The sequence below is a fragment of the Bidens hawaiensis genome, unplaced genomic scaffold, assembly GCF_021521415.1.
Source record: "Bidens hawaiensis isolate Kalapana, Puna unplaced genomic scaffold, B.hawaiensis_p1.1 tig00026342_1, whole genome shotgun sequence".
Classification (NCBI taxonomy): domain Eukaryota; kingdom Viridiplantae; phylum Streptophyta; class Magnoliopsida; order Asterales; family Asteraceae; genus Bidens; species Bidens hawaiensis.
In genome coordinates, this window is record NW_027505068.1 from 121,341 (window position 1) to 143,601 (window position 22,261).

General features: G+C 32.6%; 3 protein-coding genes across 3 annotated transcripts; all 3 read right to left on the bottom strand.

Annotated features, from left to right (window-relative positions):
• Positions 1-7,141: 7,141 nt before the first annotated feature.
• On the bottom strand, positions 7,142-10,276 carry LOC143610448 (protein TEEBE-like). Its single transcript, XM_077084931.1, has 3 exons — positions 9,921-10,276; positions 8,670-9,167; positions 7,142-7,720 (listed from the first exon to the last, which is right to left on the bottom strand). The coding sequence occupies exons 1-3, from the start codon at positions 9,991-9,993 to the stop codon at positions 7,197-7,199; spliced, it is 1,095 nt and encodes a 364-aa protein (XP_076941046.1). The 5' UTR covers positions 9,994-10,276; the 3' UTR covers positions 7,142-7,196.
• A 4,167-nt stretch (positions 10,277-14,443) lies between these two features.
• On the bottom strand, positions 14,444-16,611 carry LOC143610449 (cytochrome b5 domain-containing protein RLF-like). The gene is made up of 5 exons (XM_077084932.1): positions 16,570-16,611; positions 15,229-15,553; positions 14,858-14,992; positions 14,736-14,786; positions 14,444-14,586 (listed from the first exon to the last, which is right to left on the bottom strand). Exons 1-5 carry the CDS (start codon positions 16,609-16,611, stop codon positions 14,507-14,509), a joined length of 633 nt encoding a protein of 210 aa, XP_076941047.1. The 3' UTR covers positions 14,444-14,506.
• Positions 16,612-18,904: 2,293 nt separating this feature from the next.
• On the bottom strand, positions 18,905-21,947 carry LOC143610441 (cytochrome b5 domain-containing protein RLF-like). The gene is made up of 5 exons (XM_077084925.1): positions 21,836-21,947; positions 20,387-20,711; positions 19,340-19,474; positions 19,216-19,266; positions 18,905-19,108 (listed from the first exon to the last, which is right to left on the bottom strand). The coding sequence occupies exons 1-5, from the start codon at positions 21,875-21,877 to the stop codon at positions 19,029-19,031; spliced, it is 633 nt and encodes a 210-aa protein (XP_076941040.1). The 5' UTR covers positions 21,878-21,947; the 3' UTR covers positions 18,905-19,028.
• Between the last annotated feature and the right edge of the window lie 314 nt (positions 21,948-22,261).

A 22,261-nucleotide genomic window follows, 5' to 3' on the forward strand; every position in this document is an offset into this window, starting at 1 on the left:
TTTTTATATAGATTGAATTTTTTAAAAGTTTACACTTTTTAGGGGTATTATTCTGGTATTTTTCGGGTATACATCGGGTATTTGAAATACCCGGTTTCGGGTATTGGAAAACCTCGGTTCCGGGTTCGGGTATTACCGGGTACAAATCGGGTTTTCGGGTATTACCGGATATAAATAGGGTCCGGTTCGGGTTTTAGTGCCAAAATGCATACCCTATCCGTACCCTACGGGTAGGGTTGGGTTCGGGTTCGGGTATTAAAAACCCGGGTATTAGAAAAAGCGGTGCCGGGTATTTATTTCGGGTCCGGTTCCGGGTTCGGGTTTTTTGTGCACCTCTACAAAGGCCTACTGTAGTAAAATGCGTTTGAGATTAAATTCGAGCATCATACCTTGTGACCTCCAACCCAAATCTTCAATTATGCTCCAACGCTAGTTGAGCTAAAGCTTATTCACGTCATTAAAGAAAATACATGGAAATTAAATGTTACTATTTTCACACGAGGTTTTCTTTTAACTAAAAGGTTACGATCCAGAATATCCCACTTAATATTAAAAATCGCTGTCCAAGTTAGTACGTCTCACATTCACTATTTTTGACATAAGTTAAAAATACAATTTTTTTAACAAAGTAACATGACAAGACGAGAAGCGTGTAACAATTTCAATTTCAATAAGATTTTTTGTGGGTCAATGTGTGTTGGCGGTTAAAGACACATCATAACTGTTTGTAAGTTTTTTATTCGAACTTAGTGACATTGTCACACATGTCTTGTTTTCTTTATATTACTTATGAAAATGAAAATACACCAAAATGTGAAATTTTAGGATGAACATTAACGACCGTTAGAAAAAGGTAAAACAGAGTTCGTTGGGTTAGTGGGCTGGTCATGAATCACTTACCATATTTACTAGTAGAAAGGATGTATGATTTATAACTAACTAAATAGTTATGTGTTCAAGGCTAGGAGGTGAAATAGGTAGAAAAAAGAATTAGCTACTAAGAAAAACTATTAATTTGTTTAAAAGTTTAAATTTTGTCTTATTTCTTCTATTATTATTTGTTTCTTTATCTTAGTCTATTCATGCCGTTCAAAATCCCAAATGGATCGCCAGAATGGGTGTTGGTGCAAGTGTTTCTAATGAATGAGTGCGGTGGTGGTGGTGGTGGTGGGTGATTGTAGTATTAGTGATGGGATGATAATAACCAGGGAGAGAGGATGATGAGGAAAGCTACGGGGATGACGATGTTGCTGGAAACTCCATTGTTGACGGTGAAGAACATCTTAACATAAACACTCAATTGTGGTGTTTGTAATTTAGAGAAGAAAGTAAACTCTAACGGGATTTTGAGGAAGATGAAATTATGAAAGAGATAATATATATTTCATAATCCATAACGATAACAAATAGCAGCTCAGTTCACTTGGTAGACTTTGTATGCTGATAAACTAGATCTGGGTTTCTAATATCAGCCTCCACATTACTTTTGGATAATTATTTTTAAACTAAAATTAAAAGCTTAGTGTCCTAAGTAATTCTGTCCATATTACACTGGAGCAAATCATAATTATCTAAAAAATACAATAATAAAAAAAATCATAATTCTTTATTATTAAAATCTACTATTGTTATCTTATTCCACTAGAAAATATCAACTTTTCTTTACTTAATTTCTTTATCTTATTCTATTTTTTTATTTCTTTGTCTTATTCGATCTAGTTCTTAAATTTATATTGAGTTAATGGCCATTTTCGTTCCTGGGGTTTGCTACTTTCACCACTTCAGTGCAAAATTTGTAATTTTGTCAATTTAATCCTCATAGTTTTAAATATTAGCCAATTACGTCCCATCCGTCTAACGGCATCCAGCTATGCCGTTATTTTAAGGGTATTTTTGTCATTTTTCTTTTAATTTTGAGTTAATGATCATCTTAGTCCCTGTGGTTTGATATTTTTGCCAATTCAGTCCAAAGTTTGAAAATTTGTCAATTTAATGTACAGTTTAATTCAGTTTTTTTTTGTTTATAACCCTGAAGAGCATAATTCAAGCCTAAAACAATCGAGCAACCTCAAATACTGTAACATCTTAAAATATTCTAATATTAAATAAAGACAGTTGCGTTAAGTTGTCGTGTGTTAAATAATTAATTAGTGTTAATAAAGAAGAATGATGGACTTGGATAATTAAAAAGGATTAAAGGGTAATGGGCCTTAGGTCCATGGGCTTTAAGAGATAAATACCCCTTAAACCATCCTAAAACCCTAAATTCTCATTCTTACCATCTTATTCTTTTCACACTCAAAAACACACACACCTACACCACCATATACGGCCGAGATAGGAGAGTAAGATCCGAGCCAAACAAACGTTGAATCCTCATTACACAAGATAGATACAAGACCAAAAGCTCATAACCAAGCTAAACCGTAACCTTAAAACACGTAAAGGTATGTCGTTTATCTTTAAAGTTTACGTTTTTATAAACGGTTAGCTTTGAAACTTGAATCTAGTATAGATCGAGTATAAACAAGTATTAAAGTAGCAAACTTGGTGATAAAACAAATCTATTGAACCCGCGAACATAAATGGCTCGATTAAATGAACCCGTAAACCTAGTATTGAACGTTTTTAAGCTAAAGGTCCAAACTTTATGCTTTTTCGGGCCGAGTCTTATCCGAAATTGGCCATGGGAACGTTTACGGGAATGGTTAAGATCATATCCGAGGTTTATACGTTGAAATATAAGCGATTAGTGGGTTAAGACAAAACCCGTAGCTGCTGTTTCTGGGCAACTTCGCTCGTATCTAAGTTCGCTACTGTTAAAGTTCGCCTGGATAAGTTCGCAGCATGCTAAGTTCGCCTGGTTAAGTTCGCAGCATGCTAAGTTCGCCTGGTTAGGTTCGCAGCATGCTAAGTTCGCCTGGTTAGGTTCGCAGCATGCTAAGTTCGCCTGGTTAGGTTCGCACCATGCTAAGTTCGCCTGGTTAGGTTCGCACCATGCTAAGTTCGCCTGGTTACGTTCGCAGCATGTTAAGTTCGTTTTTGAATATGTTCGCTTGTAGTTAACTTCGCTTAATGCTAAGTTCGCTTGTATATAACTTCGCTTGTATACAAGTTCGCTTACAATTAAGTTCGCGTAAGTTAAGTTCGGTAACGAATCGGATAGCGAATCAGACTTAATTCGTTATGAGAATCGACCCCAGCCAGGGGCTCTGCCCCTTGGACCTTGCTAAGGGCTGCCGCCCCTAGACCCCGCTGCCAGGGGCGCTGCCCCCGGACCCCCGTTCGTTGTGGGTAATAGCTAAGACTAGAAAGATGATATGAGTAGTGAGTTAATTGATACGTGTAATTATTATACAGTCAGCCGTGCACAATTGAAGAAAGGGATTACCATCAACGGTGAACGTAACCGACTGCAGGTGAGTTTCTAGCCCCATTTCTGTGTTATGTTTTCAGGGCTGTGTACATACTCGATGTGGATGTTAATACACTTACCTTAAATGGTAAGTGTATGTCTTGATATATATGTATGTATGCCTGACAGTACGTGAACGACCTTCGGCTATTGCATGTACTGTTAAGGCAAGTATAGTGTAGTATGTATGATATGTGTATATGAATACGGATGTATGTACAATTATGTTGTGTATAGTATTAAACGTATGGATATGATAATGAAAGGTAAGGTAAGGTTAAAGGGTTGCATACCCTAATAATATATGCGAAGGTTAAATGGTTGCGTACCCTAATAATATATGCGAAGGATAAAGGGTTGCATACCCTAATAATATATGCGAAGGTTATAGGGCATAATGCTCTTTAAAACGTAAGGTAGGTATATGAAAGAAAGAAAGTGTGAAGGTAAGTAAGTATATTATAAACAAAAGTATGAAAGTATGTAGTTATGTATGTATTGTATTATGTTTGATTAACTAGAACTCACTCAGCGTAGCTGACTTTTAGTATGCTCGCGTAAAGTTTTAATTAACTCTAATATTTAGAACGTTGTTTATAAGTAAATCCAACGTCCAAAGTAGGGCACCGGTAACGGGGCCTTACAAATACTGGTATGCATTTACTCAGTTAACAACAGGTATCATATCCCCCCTATATTTAGTTTCTAGACATTTCCTAAAATCTAGCTTATTCATGGTGGAATTAAATGGTAAAGTGGTCAAGGTAATTCCCTGAAACCGAATTGTACAGAAAAAACTAAAAATCGTTTCGTTGATTAATGTATAATAGTTGATTACGACTCAGATTTTCGTTATGATATGTTAATCTCTAAACCCTAACTATTATGCATTCATCAAAGAAACGATTTTTAGTTTTTTCCGTACAATTCGGTTTTACGGAATTGCTTTGACCACTTTACCATTGAATTTCACCATGGGGGAGAGTTTAGAAACCGTCTAGAAACTAAATATGAGAGGAGGAGGTATGATTACTGTTGCCGACAGAGTAAATGCAGACCTGTTTTGGGCTTGGATAATGCTATCTAGGGTTATAGACAAAAAAAGCTGAATTAAATTGACAAAATTACAAACTTTGGAATGAAGTGACATAAATATCAAACCACATGGACGAAAATGACCATTAACTCAAAATAAAAAGGAGAAAGACAAAAATACCCTTAGACTAACGGCATAACTGGATGGGGTTAGACGGATGGGACGTAATTGGCTAATATTTAAAACTATGAGAACTAAATTGACAAAATTACAAATTTTGGACTGAAGTGGCGAAAGTAGCAAACCACAGGGACGAAAATGACCATTAACTCATTTAATAATTTTAAATTATTTTGCTTATTATTTATCTTATCATTCAATTTTAGTTTCTTATCTAATGGGAGATCTCTAAAGCATATTATGTTCTATTTGGAGGAGAGAGAGAATCTAAATGAAGGAGAGATGTGCCAAGTGAAAGAGAGATTGAGGGATGCGTATTGGATTTTCTTAGAAGAAAAATAAAGAAGGGAGAGAGAATGATGGTTTGAATGGTGTTAGTGGGTAAGTAGGAGAAAGATAAATGGTTTATGTTTCAAATATCTCCATACCATTGAAGATGCCCTTAAACCCTTAACTTTCATCGATTTCTTTAAGTTATTTATTCTTCTTCTTTTTGTTTATTATTTACCGATTTACATTTGTTATACATTTATTACTATCACAATGAATTATTTAATAATAAAAAATAAATACATACATATATGTAATTAACAATATGATCATAATTAATCAATCCTACATAGAAAAAACAACAAAAACAGAGTACCTACAAGTACCGCTACACAATTTAAAATACGATAACTAATAATAAAGCATCAGACTTTTTACAATCATTCATAATGTTCAACCAAATACATACAAAGTTTATGAATCAATGAATACACAAGAACTTACTCGCCACTACAACTAGAAACAAATTACTTATATTGGTTATGACGTAGCGTGGTGATAAAATTGGAAGTCAAACACGTTGATTCTAAGAATACCCGTGAAGAACTTCCCAAAACTCTCAAAAAAGACGTAGATCGTAAATAAGATAAATAATTGAACCTGTTGATTCACACGAACCCCAGGATCAATTCTTTCAACTATCGTTGATTCACAAAAAATACCGATAATTAGGTCTTTCACACACTAACACACACTATGATAGAGAGGAAATGATTTTTTTTATATATTCCAAACCTTATTTGTTTTACATTACAAATCTCAAGTATTTAAAAAAACAGAAAACCATTGGGCTTCTAATGATTAAACCAAAAGACATAAAATAATAATTTAAACTCTTGTAATTCCATAACTCATTTCGTCATTATTTGGTAAACTTTTGATCTCCCCACATCATTATACTTGAGATTTTGTAATGTAAGAAAATAAGGTTTGGAATATATAAAAAAAATCATTTCCTCTCTATCACAATGTGTGCTAGTGTGTGAAGGACATAATTATCGGTATTCTTTGTGAATCAACGATAGTTGAAAAAATTGATCCTGGTATTTGTGTGAATCAACATGTTCAATTATTTATCTTAGTTACGATCTACGTCTTTTATGGGAATTTTGGGAAGTTCTTCACGGGTATTCTTAGAATCAACGTGTTTGACATCCAATTTTATCACCACGCTACGTCAGGTTACCTATATGGTTCCGCAAAAATCATGAAACAAACTATCTTAATTAAAAAATAAAATTATTGTTACTTAAAAGTTTAAACGTTTTCACATTACATAAATGTGTCGAGAGGTTCCTTACAACTTATTTTAAGCAAAAACACTACGTCTCATAAATAAATTAAAACCGATAAACAAACTCGTCATTCTCTGTATATTCTTTCATGCATCTCGCCCAAACTGAGAAGCTCCAAAATATCTTAATTTTAGAGTTTATATTAGAACTAAGCTTTATCCTTTTTCCGAGTAACCTTTGAATGTCAGAGTGCCGTCATTTTATTTATTCAATAAACTAAAACCAAATTTAAATAAACATTATTGTCACTATTTTCCATCTTAAAAATATTATTATCAAATAATAAAAACATACATGTGAAACACCTACACATATCGTCATACAACTACACAGAGATTACATTTCACAAAATACACTTATACATGTACTTAATTAAAATCAAATGCTTAAAAACTTTGGTCCTGCTACTAAATTCATTCATTTTTTTCATCTCTTGGTTGCTACTCATCACCGTTGCTTCTACCATTGTAGTCGTCTCTCCTCCACCTCCTGTTGCTATTTCTACCAAGCTCATTTTATTCAGAATCTTTTTTGCTTTAGCTAAACCAAATTACGTACCTATTTCAAAACAACTCGTTTTAATCCAATTTAAGCTTATACTTTTTTTTAAATGTTCCATTTTGACCCAAATTATTTTCATTCGAATCCTGAACTAGTTTCGAGTTTCGACCTTGCGTCCCGTTGGACCAAAGCCGCGCTCTACCATGCTTATGTAAATATTTGGCTTTGTGTTTATAAAATGTTTGATATTATGTGTAACAATTAACATCATTAATTATAAATGCCCGGGTTTCCATAAATGAGTATAGTACTATGTATGCTTGCATATGTAACGTATATAGATCATGTTTGGGAAAAGAAGATGTGTATTTAATACTATAAATAATATAAATCGATGATACAACTGAAAGATATAAATAAAACAAGTTAAAACCTCTACTTAATATCGGATAGACAAAACCCTAACTTGATCAATCACAGGGCCACAAAGAGACACCGTATCATCAACCCGAGTATGATAAAACGAGCTGTAGAAGCTCAATCTTGTTCGATCCGATACCGCTTTAAACTCCATTCTAACCATCTTCCATTTCCCCTTTCCTTCTGACTTAAACCCTGCTTTCAATGTCTCTTTTGCAGCGAATACTTCAACCATCATGTCTCCTTTGCAAAAGTTCTTCGCGTCTCCAATTGCAAACGTTAGCTTGTAACGTTTGTTTGGGACGGTTCGGATGATTTGTGCAATGGCCCCTTCTCTTCCGGACATTAACTCAATGGCTGAGTGTCCGGCTGGGACGTTGAAATGGTTGGAATCGATGAGTTTTACGGCTTTGATGGACTCGATGATCCAGCCGGGGAGTGGTGATGTGATGTCTTCTTGTCGTGGAGGGAGGAGGATGCCGTTGGAGGAGTTGGATAATCCTTGTGGACCTTCTTCGAATCCGCCGTTTTTAACTAGATTAACTGAAATTCAAAACAACCCATGAGTTTAATTCATGAATATGAACTTGAATAAGTATTGGAGATCTTGTGTGAACGTTCATGGACATATTGATAAAGAATAAAAAATTACGGTGAGAAATTAAAATTATAAAAACCTACATGGCTTAATTTGTTGTCTATTAATATTTTTAAAATTTTTCCTTTTCATACATAAATCATTGTGTTATTACAAAAAAATATAACTAATTTGTTTATGTGTGTGCTTTTTTTTTAAATACACACTAAATTGTTATTATAAAAAATCACTAAGTAATTTGTATACATGTCTCCTATTTTAAACGTTTATCAAAAGATGCGTAGGTTATGTGTAATATATATTAGATACACATGACTTGCATATATCTGTAACATATATAAATAAATCAGTTTTGTTTACAGTGGCGAAACTTGGACAAAGACACCGGGGGACGGATTCAAAATGTATACAAAATTTAAAAAACGATGATGGTCGGGCTCAAATTTTCGGCCAAAAGGACTAATTTTACACTACGTATAACAAATTTCAGCTGAAAACGGCTTAAATTTTACATTACGTATTAGAAATTTCGGCCGAAAACGGCTAAATTTTACACCACGTATAAGAAATTTTGGTCGAAAACGGCTAAATTTTACACTACTTATAAAAATTTGGGTCGAAAACGGCTAAATTTACAGTATGTATAAAAAATTCCAAACGAAAACGACTAAATTTACAACACTGCGTAAAAAAACAAAGGGGCCGGGGCCACCCGGGGCCCTAAGCAATCTTCGCCACTGTTTGTTTATAGTGTGTTTTTATATTTATTTTCTAAATAAAAAAATGTGTGCTATTTGTAGAAACCTCCATTTTATTTATATAAATCTTTTAACAATGTTTAAAAAAGATTAAAAAAAAGTATTTTTAAAAAACAAGCTAGCTAATGTTTCTTACTTCCTGTAGGTTTTGGAGGGAGAAGCTCCTTAATAGCAACTGCATCAACAATCGGACCACATTCAGGATCTTCATCAACCCCAGGGTTCTTAAACGTCAGCTTCACACTCGTCGAATTCGCCTTAAACCCGTAAGCATACACATCAGCACCATCACTACAATACAATGTTTGTAGTGGCAGGTCACCGGTTTGTGGTGGCACCGAGACTCTTAGCATCTGTTTTTGTGCACAAGTTCTTGAAGCACCGAATGTTACTGCATACAACGAGCCGGTTTTAACCTCGATGGTTTGGGATAGTGTGGCTTCATTGCCGAGTTTAACTGCGTGGATGCCGTTGGCGACTGGGAAGTACATGCCGTTTGGTTGAGGGCCGCCGTGGATGTACTCCACGTGGCCGGTGATTTCCCATTTGGGTAATGAGGTTTTGTGAAGGAGGAGGGTGTTTTTAATGTCGGATGGTTTTGGTGGTTGTTCGAAGTTTCCATTTGGTAAGAGACCTGCGTTAAACACGAATGATATTATAAGTTTGGAAATTACAAGTTACATTGTTTGGTTATAATATTTGATTTTTTCTAACAGTTTATTGTATTTTAGTTTTTATAAATTAAAAGTTACCTAGTTTTGTTTATAGTTTTGTTTAGTTTATATTTCGATTTAATTTGATTGAAACCGAGTTATGATGAAAATAACATATTTTTATATTTACATAACCGGAAAATAATGTGTCAAGAATAAAACTCAAGTTTGAATAAATTTACATTGTAATTTAGACAGAAATAAATAAATAGAACTAAGTATTTAAATACTACAAATTGTAGAAAAAATTAAACTGTACGTTAGATAAATTATATTATCAAATAACAATAAAGAAGTAATGATGAATTTGTGAAATTACGATTTTTTAATTTTTTTTGCTACCTAAGATTAATTACCTGCATTTACAATATCATACGACTTAAGATCAAATACAAATAAAATTTTAATTTGAACGGTATGAAGGAAAAAGGCATAAGATACAACTTTGTAAATAGAGTATTTACTCTATAGTATTGTTTTGCAAAATATTATTATTAATTTTTAAAGTTGTGAAATAACTATCACGGTGCCTCAATTTTGTTGTGGTATTAACTTACATACAACAAAGTTCTCTCGAGTAATAATCATTTCGCAACTTAGAAATTGTAGCGTAATAATTGTAAACACCGAACCATTTTTCTAGATCGCCTATAAAAAAAATCAATGAAGCATACCTTCAATTGGAGCAGCAAGAACACAAGTGGAAACAAACGTTAATGCAAGCAAAACAGATACAAATTCCACCATTTTTAAGGTTTAATTTTACACAATGAAATGAAGAAGTAGGATTAATTTGGATGGTGGAAATATGGGTTGTCATGGTTTGAATTTATACTAAGAAAAAGGAAACTGGTCTGCAATTTCCTTAAACTGAGGATTCAAAGGATGATTCGATGGCCACGAGGGGTGTTGGAGGTGGCGGTGTTGAAATTCAAGGCTTATAATATTATGATATTGTTTCTGCACGATCTTTCAACTAATGTGTTTTTATATTTATAAAATGCAAGATCGTATTTTGGAATGAGACATTAGATCAACACATACACATGTTCATCTGCAAAATCTTCATTGTCATAATAGTTTATGTTATGTTTGATTGTTTGGATTCTCATGGATGAAATGTGAAAAGTTAAATAACAAGTACTTAGTATAACATGTTTCTTACATACTAACAAGTATTTGTATCTATGCGTTGCGAACTTGGTTCGATTCGTTACGATACAAGTATTTGTCTTGTTTAGCATTTCGAGAATACAATAACTAACTTTTTGCATTTTAACAAGATGGTAATTTTACCTGTGTGTAGAAAATAAACGAAAGGTTACGAAAGTATTTTTATAAAAAGTAAAAAAATTTGTGACAAAAGCTAGAAGTTTAAAAGTCTTGGGACCAAAGTTAAAAAGAGAAAAGTATTTACGTGAAAAGTTGACAGTGAAAAAGTGTTAAGTATAAAAGTGTAATATTCAGAAAAAGTGTTAAGTATAAAAGTGTAATATTCACTAATTTTTAAACCCGAAAACCCGACCCGTATAAAATTTTTGGATATACAATTTTTATAATATTATTATTTAATCTCAAGTTTCGTTTCATGTATTTTATGTGATATCCGTCAATTTTGAACTTACTCGTAATTCACCTTTCAATCATGTGATCATTTTTATGCAATTATACTTTTCACCACTCTTGTATTATTGCATGCATATTTAAAACATTCATAATCAAGATAATTTATTCATGAACTTTTCACATGCAAATCACTAGAAAAAATCTTGAATTATTATTATTATTATTATTATTATTATCATCATCATCATCTTCTTCGTATGTTGTGTTTTAACTAATAAAAATAAACTAATGAATGTTTTAATTAAATAAAATTTATTAAAAGAGTTAAACACTTTGAAACCTTTTAAACCATTTTAACTTTTGTTTTAATTATATTAAATATGATTGATTTCATAAATTCTATAAGGCATAACACTATAATTGCATTATAAAATGAGAACTAATCCTTCATTATTTTCACACCACAATACGATCTTAAGTTTGAGAACACTAACAAGTAACTTTTATGATTCAATGCATTTTATAGCTTTTGTTTGATTTTACCTTGAATGTGCTTCGTATGTTATTCTTCATGATCATGATACTTTTATCATAAAAATCTTATATTTGGGTTTGAAGAATTATAATGATCATGGATATCCAAGATAAACACTTTGATTTTCTAAATATTATATCAAACCTAGTTATTTTGCAAGAACAAATATAACTATTATCTAAATGTTATGATAAGTTGATCATCATAAACTTATAAAATGTTTCTTTTAAATATGATGAGATATACAAAATGGTTTTATTTAAAGATTTCTTATAATAAAAACTAATATACTTGATTTCTCTAAATAATTAATTGAGTAAATTAATATTGTTTATTGTATTTTATTTTATTTCAACATAAACTAATATAAATAATTTCTTTATAATAATTCATGCAAAACATTTAAGTTTATTAATTAGTTAATTAATTAATTATGTTACTAGAATAAAAAAACATTTTATCATATATTGTAATTAATCTTGTTATTTAAGCTTATATTAATAATAAGTTATAATTATTCATCTACAAATCATTCTTCAACTAATAAACATCAAATAATTTATATAAACTTTAATTCATTTTTTTAAAACTCATTTTAAATAAAAAAATCTCCAAGCCCCCATTTATCGTAAGTTTCTTTTTCGTTTAGACTCGTTGTTAAAATCTAGCATACATATTTACATGTTTAGGATAATCCACCGTGATTCTCCGCCTCGTTTGTTCGACTCGTTCAAACTATCATTTCTTATTTTCGAAGTGAGTTTCTCACACCCCTTTTTTAATGGTTTTGTATATTTTGGGGGTAACATATATACCCTATCAATACAACTTACTTATTCATTTACAAAACTATAATTTATATTATGGATTTGTGTGTTTACTTGATTACTTGCTTAAAACTTAGTTGCACGTGGTATCTTCAATAAGTATGATCATACGCCTCCTTTGCTGTCAGGACCATTTTGTTTCGAGTGGAAAAGGGACACTGCGCTCTGAGTACGTTGGTTGTTACTAACTAGAAAGGATCCTTACTTGCGTTATTATTTCACAAGTTTCATGGAATTGTATGGTTTTTACGTATTTATATCAAAACTTGTGTGAACTCACCAACATTCATTTAGTTGACTTTATTATATATATATATGCTACAAGTACCGTTATTGAGAATAATACTTGGAGAAGACATTAGAACTTAGCGTATTTTAATAAATGGACAAGTTGTTAAATTGTTCTTGTTTTTCTTGTATTTCTTTGTCTTCGAACTTGTGTATTTGGTGCTTAAATTAAATCATCATCATCGTACTCAGTATATCCCACCAATAGCAAAGCTATGGTAGGGTCTGAGAAGGGTAAGATGTAGACAGCCTTACCTCTACCCCATAAGGATAGAGAGGCTGTTTCCGGTGAGACCCCCGGCCGATAGTAGTTTTGCATCAAGCCTTGGACATAAGACACATAGCACTCAATCATCGGGACACCGGCTGATCGGTGCATGTACCCTTGTCTTTCGGCTATCAACGCCACTACATGATGCCTGATTAACCGTCCGTCACTTTTAACGTTATTTTCACGAGATTAGTAAAATAACGTCAAAATTAGTGTAATTTCACTTTTGCCCACCCGAGGGTTCACACATATATACATCATATGTGCGCACCGCAAGCAGGGCTTAGGTGCTTAAATTAAATAATGATAATATTGTCACTTAATAGTGTCACATGTGTTTTGAGCAATTTGTACGTCACACTCAGACGTTTCCGCTTAAGCCGGGGTGTTACAAAAAGTGAAATTACTTTGTGACTGATTTTGTAAAATTCCTAAAGTTTTATATATAGGTAAAGTTGAAAGTTTAAAGGTTTATAATAAAAATTGAAAAAAGATAGAGATGACACATAACACGCAAATGAAGATACGCATAAGACAGTGTCGTGATTACATGAGGGGGCGCCACCCATTACAAGCTTAGCCAATCTAATCAGCACCAAGGGCAATTACCCCTTTAACGTGCCAATCTCCATCTTGCTTACAAACCATTGCCACACCCAATCAAAGGGATCCAAGGAGGGTGAGACTTGAGAGCACTATTTCACCTTCTTAACACGCGGTCTAAGAATGACGTATCTTAACACTTCAATCAGTATGGAGATTACACGTAGCCACACAAATGAATATATTTTACACTTCATTGGGTAGAGAGATGGAGATGACATGAGACGACATTATTTTTTATTTTTACGTCAGAATCAAACCAATGGCATAATTTTATAGATGGATTATATTACACTGTAAATCAAAGTTTTACTTTTGATCCCAAACTTTCAGAAGATTGCGTATATAGTCCTAACAATTTATTCATTCGTCACTTTGTTGTTCCATAATAAAGGTGGACCAAACAATTACCTCATCTTCATCTTCCTCGTCGAGTGTAAAACCGGAGGTATTTCACAAGTCTTGACTTAGGAGAATCTTCGGAACTCAGATTTTATCCAACATTGGTGTTGTGTGGTGAATCAAGTTGTTCAAAGTTTAGCTAACTATATTTTTAATAAACGACAAACACATGTAATTTGGTAGGACAAGCCGCACCCATGACTAGACAAAAAGGTCTAGCTTGGCGGGTTGTATTATCTTTTTAAAATCGTAAACGTATATCAAATTTCTAAAAACGATATGCGTAGCTGTCTATTTCAAAAATAAAAGTAAATAATAAAGGTAAACGACAATTTCAAATTCCAAACTATGAACCGAATAACTAAACCTGGTTCCTATAGCCACAAACCCATATGAATCTCAAACCGAATGATTTACTTTGGTTTAAATGGTTCCGTCTCGAATTTCCCTAATTCTTACAAGGATATTTTATCCTAAAGTATTATAACAAACTAGAAATCTATATGCAAATTCAGGGGATTCAGTACATACATATATTTTTGATCTTATTTACCATCAAGTGACAAGTGCAATGAGTTCTATAGCTCTCTTACATAAAACAATGCATCATGATGTCAAAAAATCACAAATCTTTATGCAATTTTCCCAACATCAATCAACTGTAAACTTACACCAGTAATCCATTATGTTTTAATGTTACAATATTACTTTTGTGTTTCTTTGTCTACCAGCATGTAGCAGTTTAGTCCCCGGAAAACTATCAGACTATCATATCCGGCTATCTTCTAGAATCCCGACAACGCACTTCTCCAACATGAACTCAGCATTCACCCAAGCATGGTATTTATCTAAACCAACGCGTTAAGGTGATTATCACAAACAATTAATGGATACTGCAACTTATTATGGGCTTATTATAAACACAGTAATAATTTAAATATTTGAATTAATAGCATAAGTTAAATGTTTGATGATCTAAAATATGATGTTAGGATACGGAATAGAGTGGTACAATCTTTTCCAACCGCCTTCTTTAACATATCGACACCTGAAAGATAGATAATTAAAAAAAAGTAAACATATGTCTTTATGATAATTCACATAAATCATGCATTTTACCTCCAGGATGATATTTCATGTATGGAGTGATGTTATAAACACAACCTTTAAAAACAGTCCACATCGAGTCCTCGGTATTGTGTTGTTTGACTTCACTTAACGATATCAGTCTCGTGTTTGACTGTCCCTTTATTCCTGAAAATAAATCTTAATTCAGATGACGGTCTGTTTGTGATGGGAAGTCAATTACAGGATGAAAATAATAAAGTGAAGCGCATGATTAGGGGTGTAAACGAAGAGAGCAGCTCATAAGCTACTCAATATCGGCTCTCAAAGCCTAAACGAACATGTCATATATCTATGTAAATATAAATTTTTTAATATGTTAAATATGTAATTACATAAATAACTACATAATAAGATGTGAGTACCAGCTAGATCAGGATGTGTGCGAGTAACTTTGAGCCAATCCATATGAGTATATCCTATTTCAAAAGGAACTTTAGCTCGACATGTCGGACTTTTCGCACCAGCTTTTGTGTCCTTTGAACTTCCAGCATTCAACTTTGAATGTTCAGTTGACGGTTTTTTTGGGGATGCATCAGTAACCTTAAAAGACAAAGATCCAACCTTTTCCTGCTTATCTGAATCAGTATTAGCTCTTGCATTGTCGCTCCAATTAGTGTCATTATTCTTGTCGTCGTTTATGCTCATAGTGCTGGCATCTGGAATACCTATTGGTTGTAGGTGGCCAACCTATAAGTATAATATAATGAAGACTGATAAAGAATACATCCTTGAAGAGTTGTAGATGCAGTGTACATAAACCGTTAAAACCGAGTGAACTTTCCAAATGAAGCAAGGTTTTGGAATTTGAAACAGGTTATGTAAACTGAACCAGTTATATACCTTTATTATTCATTTTCGGATCGTTAGTTATGCATATGTATACTATTTATGAACTATCTTTATCATTGTTTTTAAAATTCAATACGAATTAATGATTCCCAACAAAATTAAAAATTAATTAGAAGTTGCAAACTGCCGAGATCGTCAAACCTAAGGGTTTAAAAGAGTCGAGCAGCTCATGGGCTACTCGAGATCAGCTCGCTTAAAGCTGGAAACAAGTTGAGCTTCAATGAGCTCGAGCTTAAATTGGAGTTCATTCAATAAACGAACTCGAGTGACGAGGCTTATGAGCCTATTATTTAAACCAATATAATAATTTCTTTTGTATAACAAATATATAATTAAATAAAAATATATATATAACTAGATAATAACTACATATTAATTATGATAAAAATAACTAAATAATATATATTTAGCTATATATAAAAACTACAAGTATATATAAATATGATTATATATAAATAAATATAATAGTTAAAAATTTAATTCATAAAAAAACAACTGAGCTCAAGTTAGAAGAATTATGATTAATGAATCGAACTCAATCTCTCGTTAAACTAGATGAGCCAAGCTCGAGCTAGAAAAACTATAAACGAGTCACACTCGAGCTCTCTTAAATTAGACGAGCCGAGCACAAGCTTAGGCAAGCTCAGGCTTGGGTTGTTTACACAGCTAGCCAAACCAAACCATTTCGACCGCTTTGCCAGTCTTGGTGACCCGACCTGACCAACCAGGAAAATAAATTTTGCCATTTTTAGAAACCATATGTAAGCGGTTCAGCCCATAACTTTTGTCAAAACCGATCGAACCAACTGTGAACGCCTCAGTTTGAAGATGCTACAAATGGTGGAAAAACTTACCTGACTAAAAGCGAAATCATTGTTGTTTTCTGTTTCATCCATTATTACAGATGTCAAAAAAATGCTTGAATCAGAACAGTCACACGACAGTGTTTTGGTATCTATGATCCCGAGTTGTTCTGCAAGCAATATTATCACCAAATTTGATTAAATATGTGATAAAATAAAACTAACACATTCCAAGTGATAATAAATAAACTTCTTTACAGCTAAAGTTTACAAAAAATAAATAAATCAACCGTCAAACTGCTTCAAAAGACCAAGAACAAGAGGGACTACAAACGCCTAAAACGATAAAATATAAGACAGTTAATTATCTCATCACCGGATGAAACATTTGTATACAAATCATATCTACTGATTGAGCTACAAAACAATCTAAACAAGTTTGAATATTTCTAAATAATTTCACTAAAACGAAACTATGTCACATAACCAATCAAAACCAACAAATTCGTTAGACTTGTGCAACCAACAAATAGAATAAAGATAATTGACAGTTTAACAAATTTCAAACGATGAACAGAAAACTTATTTAAAATGTTTTAGTTTATTCCAAAAAAGTTATTGTTCAAGTTGATGCAAAACAAGAGGAAAATAAATCCAACATGCATGAAAATGACATTTCTGATAACAAATCTAACTTTGAGCATATATACTGCCAATAACTGCATCAAATTCTAAGGTACGGATCATACTTCCTCCTCGTCATCATCAACGTCAGGCCTCTAATTTGGTGGTCAAAGAGGTTCGAATCTTTGGAGCGTCAAACTAATAATAGATGGTTAAATTTCGACTAGAACTCGGGTATTGGTGATTGGTAGTAGGCTTAATGGCTTACCGCAGAGTAAAAAAAAAACTTGTTGATCATCATCAAACAAAAAACTGAATTAACTACAAACCATGACTAAAAAACAACAATAATTGAACCATTCAACAACATATTTAGAACAAATTTTCTGTTGTAAAGATTGTAAAAGAGGAAAAAATATATATGTGCTTACTAAGTTTAATTGGCAGGTCAACAATTTAACAATTCAATGATGAAGAGCAAGTTTATTCAACCACTGGAGACTAAGACTAAGAAGGATATTGAATATTATTGTTTTTATTATGGTTTACTAAAATTGGATATTATATAATTATATCAAGAGTTGTTATGATTTTACAATATCAACGACTGCCGGCAGTAGTGATGTAGCAAAATGGGAATGGAATTAAAAAAGTAGGAGATAGGTGATGAAATGTTGCAGGACATCTCAAATTCTAACTATGAAGTGGGCTATGATCTTTAACCGAATACATATTCACCACTTCGGCTAAGAAGAAATCGTGTCTAAGAACACCAACTAACACGCGTTAGCACAGATGGATCAACGTTAACTCGAAAATCCATTGAGACGCAATTTTTTTCATTCATAAACTCACCACTTACCTTTTCATTAATTAGAGAATTCGATACATGGAAATAACCCACGTCCTAAGTTTATAGGAAGTGTTTTATGTTTCTTTTCGTTTTCCTCATTTTATCCTGCATGTCACATCAGCGATAGCCGATACATGGTTTTTTTTTCCACTTCTTCCTAGTGTCTTTCCGTTTTTCTGCCAAAAAGCATAGCCTCGTCCCAGTTTTCCTCTTTTTGATTTATTTTTAACATAAATTATTTTTTATTCAAGTTAATCTCAAATAATATTTAAAACTATATAACATATAAATAATTTTAGAATTAAATATTACAATAACTTAATTGTGGAAGGTATCCATGTATGTTGAATGGGTTTATTTCTTGTGACGGCTTTCAAAATTGTTTCTGTTGTTTTCGGTCAAAACTTGATGATGATTCCATTTAAAAAAAAGTAAGTTGATTCAAATTGTTTATAAATAAGTTTTATCTTTTTTTAAACGGTCACATTCATATTCCCATTCTTCCCATGGATCGGTGGTGGGTCCACGGATTCCGTCGAAAAGAAGACCCACTAGATCTGGGCGAGCGGTGTTCCCAGAAACTCCTGGCCAAGATGCTTTCCCCAGGTGTTCACGACGTCCACTCCATACCCTCCAAATTAGAGGGAAATGGAAATAAGACACAGTAAACTAAAAACGAAACTGTCACGCGTGAGGTAGCTACTAATGTGTCAGATCACGTATAACAATTCAGTTGGTACATATGTGCTTGTTTGATGGTTGCAACAAGTATTGGATGAAACTACTAACCACCTAGCGGTCTTTGAAGTCAAGTACTTAGCCGGAAGTGCAATGAGTACTATAGCTCTCTCACATAAAACCATGCATCAATGCATCATGATGTCAAAGAATCACAAATCTTTATGCAAATTTCCGAACATCAATGATCAATCAACATTTAACTCACAACATTATTGTTTAATGTTACAATATTCCTTGTGTTTCTTTGTCTACCAACATGTGATAAAAAAATCTTTCGCTTTAGTCCCCAATATCATATCCGGCTATCTTCTAGAATCCCGACGAGACACTTCTCCAACATGAACTCAGCATTCACCCAAGCATGATATTTATCTAATCAAACACGTTAAGGTAATTAACACACACAGTTAACGTATATTGCAACCTACTCATGTGTTTACCGTAAACACAGTAATAAGTAAAATACGATGAAAGGATACTGAATAGAGTGGTACAATCTTTTCCAACCGCCTTCATTAACATATCAACACCTGAAAAAGAGAGAATAAAAAACCGTAAATATATTATTGCAACGTCTTTATGGTAATTCCAAAATCATTTTACCTCCAGGATGAAATTTCATGTATGGAGTGATGTTGTAAACACGACCTTTAAGAACAGTCCACATCGAGTCCTGTGTATTGTGTTGTTTGACTTCACTTAAAGATATCAGTCTCTTGTTTGACTGTCCCTTCAATCCTAAAAAATATTTTTTTTTCACTAAATTCAGAATATATTTCTTTTTAAGTTTTACGATGACGATTCTGTTTGTAATGGAAAGTCAATTACTCAAAGAAAGCAATATAGTTAAGAACATAATTAGGGGTGTAAACGAGCTGAACTGCTAGTAAACTACTCGATATCGGTTCAGAGAAAGCTTAAAACGAGCCGATTTTAAACGAGCGCAAGCCAAAATTAGAGCTCATTTAACAAACAAGCTCGCAAGCCTAATTGAGCATGTTATTTATGTAATATAATAATTTTATTTTGTATGATAAATTTGTAAATAGATAATATATATTATATTATCTATTTATAGATTTATCATACAAAAAAAAATTATATAAAATTATTACATAATACATAGGGAATGTTTTACCTGATAGTAACCAAGTTTCTTCAGTGTTCCGTTAAAGTCACATTTTTTTGTAGCTAAAGCACCAATCAAATGTTAATAGTGTTCCATTGTTGTGATTTTTTTTATTTAAAATGCTTAAAAAAATTAGATTTCATTTTACTAAATAAAACAAATAGAAACTCGGTCAATATTTAGTGATTGCTATTTTCAAGTTTAGCCTGAAGTAGGAGACAATCGTGAAGAAAAAACTAAAAGTCAACAAATAGTAAACAAACTTCATATTTGTTCCATTTAGGTCACTAAATTTAAACAATTATGAAAATTTTCACAACAATGGAAAATAATAAAACTTGAGTGGTTTTTATATTTAGAAAAGAGTATGAGTGACTATATTGAAACAATACTGAAACTTGGTTATTATTTTATGATTACATCCCTACTATGTATTTTAGTATATGCATAAAATTATAATAAATTTATAGTTACAAACATATATAAATATAACTATATAATTAATAAAAAGATGTGAACACCTGCAAGATCAGGATGTGTGCGAGTAACCTTAAGCCAGTCCATATGACTATATCCTATTTGAAAAGGAACCTTAGCCCGAGATATCGGTTTTTTTGCACCACTTTTTGTGTCCTTAGAGCTTCCAACGTTTGACTTTGCTTGTTCGGTTGATGGGTTTTTTGAGGATGCATCGATAACTTTAAAAGACAAAGATCCAACCGTTTCGTGTTTCTCTGAATCAGCATTAGTTCTTGAGCTGTCACTCCAAATAGTGCCATTATTATTTTCATCTTTTATGCTCATACTGCTGACATCTGGAAAAGCGTTTAGTTCCGAGTCACCAACCTACATATATAATAATGAAGACCGATAAGGAATATGAGATGTACTGTGTACATAAACAGTTAAAACCGGCTGAACTGTCCAAATGAAGCAAATCAGTTTGTTTCACTCGTTTGAGATTCATATGGTTCGGTTCAAGGTTTGAGAAACAGGGTTTAAAAGTTCAGTTCACGCTCTGGAACCGGCCGTGTAAGCCGAACCAGTCGTTTACTTGTTTATCCTTATTTTTCATGTTAGAATATTTAGTTATGCATATATAGAATATTTACGAACCATAACTATCAAACTAATGATTCAAAATAAAATCAGAAAGTTTCCAATTGCCTGGATTGTCAAACCTACGAGTTTAAACGAGTTGAGCCGCTCATGAGCTACAGCCTATAGGATACCGATTCGATTAAAGCTCAAAACAGGCTAGGCTTAAATCAGCCCGATCCTAAACTGGAAATCATTTAACAAACGATCTTGAGCTTGATTAGGCTCATGAGCTAACTAATTAAATAAATATAATACCTTTTAATTTATAAAAAATAATATAACTAAATAATAATATGGGTTTGGATCAAATACAAATTAAATTAACGTGCTAATTGTGTGAATCAAGTAGTGTAATTATATATAAAACATAGTGTAATTACACTACGATGTAATTACATAATTACACTACTTGATTGTCACAATTAGCATGTTAATTTAATTTGTACGTTAACTTTCCCCTAAATATTATTATATATAAGATTATGATAAAATAACTAAGTGACGTATATTTTGTTATACAAAACAAATTATGATTATACCTATATAAAAAAATAATTATACATATAATAGAGCAATTAAACATTTAATAAATAATAAGCAAGCCAAGCTTGAGCTTGTAAAACCATTAACGAGCCGAACTTGATCTCTCATAAATTAAATGAGCCAAGCTTGTGCTTGGCACATTTAAACCTCTAGCCAAACCGAAACGATTCGGCCAGTTTGGATGGTCCTGCTGGCCCAGCCAACCCAATTTGGCCATATTTTTTTTTTGTCAAAACTGGTTGAGCCGGACAGTGAACTATGAATACCTCTGCTTTAAGATGTTAACAAAAGTGACATTATTTCACAGCTAATTGGAAAGAACTTACCTGACAAAAGGTGAAATCATCATTGTTTTCTGTTTCATCCATAACGGTAGGCGTCAAAATATACTCGAATCAGATCAATCACACTACAGTATTTCTGTATCTATGATCCAAACTCCCAAATTGTTCTGAAAGTAAAATTCTCATTAAATTTGATTAGATATGTGATAAACTAACTTCTTTACAACTAAAACTAAAAACAAAAGTAAATAAACAACCTGTCAAGCACCCTCAAAAGACAAGACGGACTACAAACACCTAACTGAGCAAAAACATATCGTATCTAACACGCTTCTGGATATTTTTATTAAAACTGAAACCAAGAACTCTTGAAGATACTTAATCTAAAAGAAACCGTAAATCCCTTCAACACCCTTTACAAAAGAAATAAAAAGAATGGAATTTGATGTGCAACCAAAATAAGAACAA

Coding starts and splice junctions, on each gene's coding strand:
- LOC143610448 (XM_077084931.1), bottom strand. CDS start 9,993: ATGGTGGAATTTGTATCTGTTTTGCTTGCATTAACGTTTGTTTCCACT. Junction 9,168..9,920: donor TCTTGCTGCTCCAATTGAAG/GTATGCTTCATT, acceptor TGTTTAACGCAG/GTCTCTTACCAAATGGAAAC. Junction 7,721..8,669: donor CCCTCCAAAACCTACAGGAA/GTAAGAAACATT, acceptor TTTGAATTTCAG/TTAATCTAGTTAAAAACGGC.
- LOC143610441 (XM_077084925.1), bottom strand. CDS start 21,877: ATGGATGAAACAGAAAACAATGATGATTTCACCTTTTGTCAG. Junction 19,475..20,386: donor CACACATCCTGATCTTGCAG/GTGTTCACATCT, acceptor AATATTTTTTAG/GATTGAAGGGACAGTCAAAC. Junction 19,109..19,215: donor AGATTGTACCACTCTATTCA/GTATCCTTTCAT, acceptor GTGTTTGATTAG/ATAAATATCATGCTTGGGTG.
- LOC143610449 (XM_077084932.1), bottom strand. CDS start 16,611: ATGGATGAAACAGAAAACAACAATGATTTCGCTTTTAGTCAG. Junction 15,554..16,569: donor ATGATTTCGCTTTTAGTCAG/GTAAGTTTTTCC, acceptor TTATACTTATAG/GTTGGCCACCTACAACCAAT. Junction 14,587..14,735: donor AGATTGTACCACTCTATTCC/GTATCCTAACAT, acceptor GCGTTGGTTTAG/ATAAATACCATGCTTGGGTG.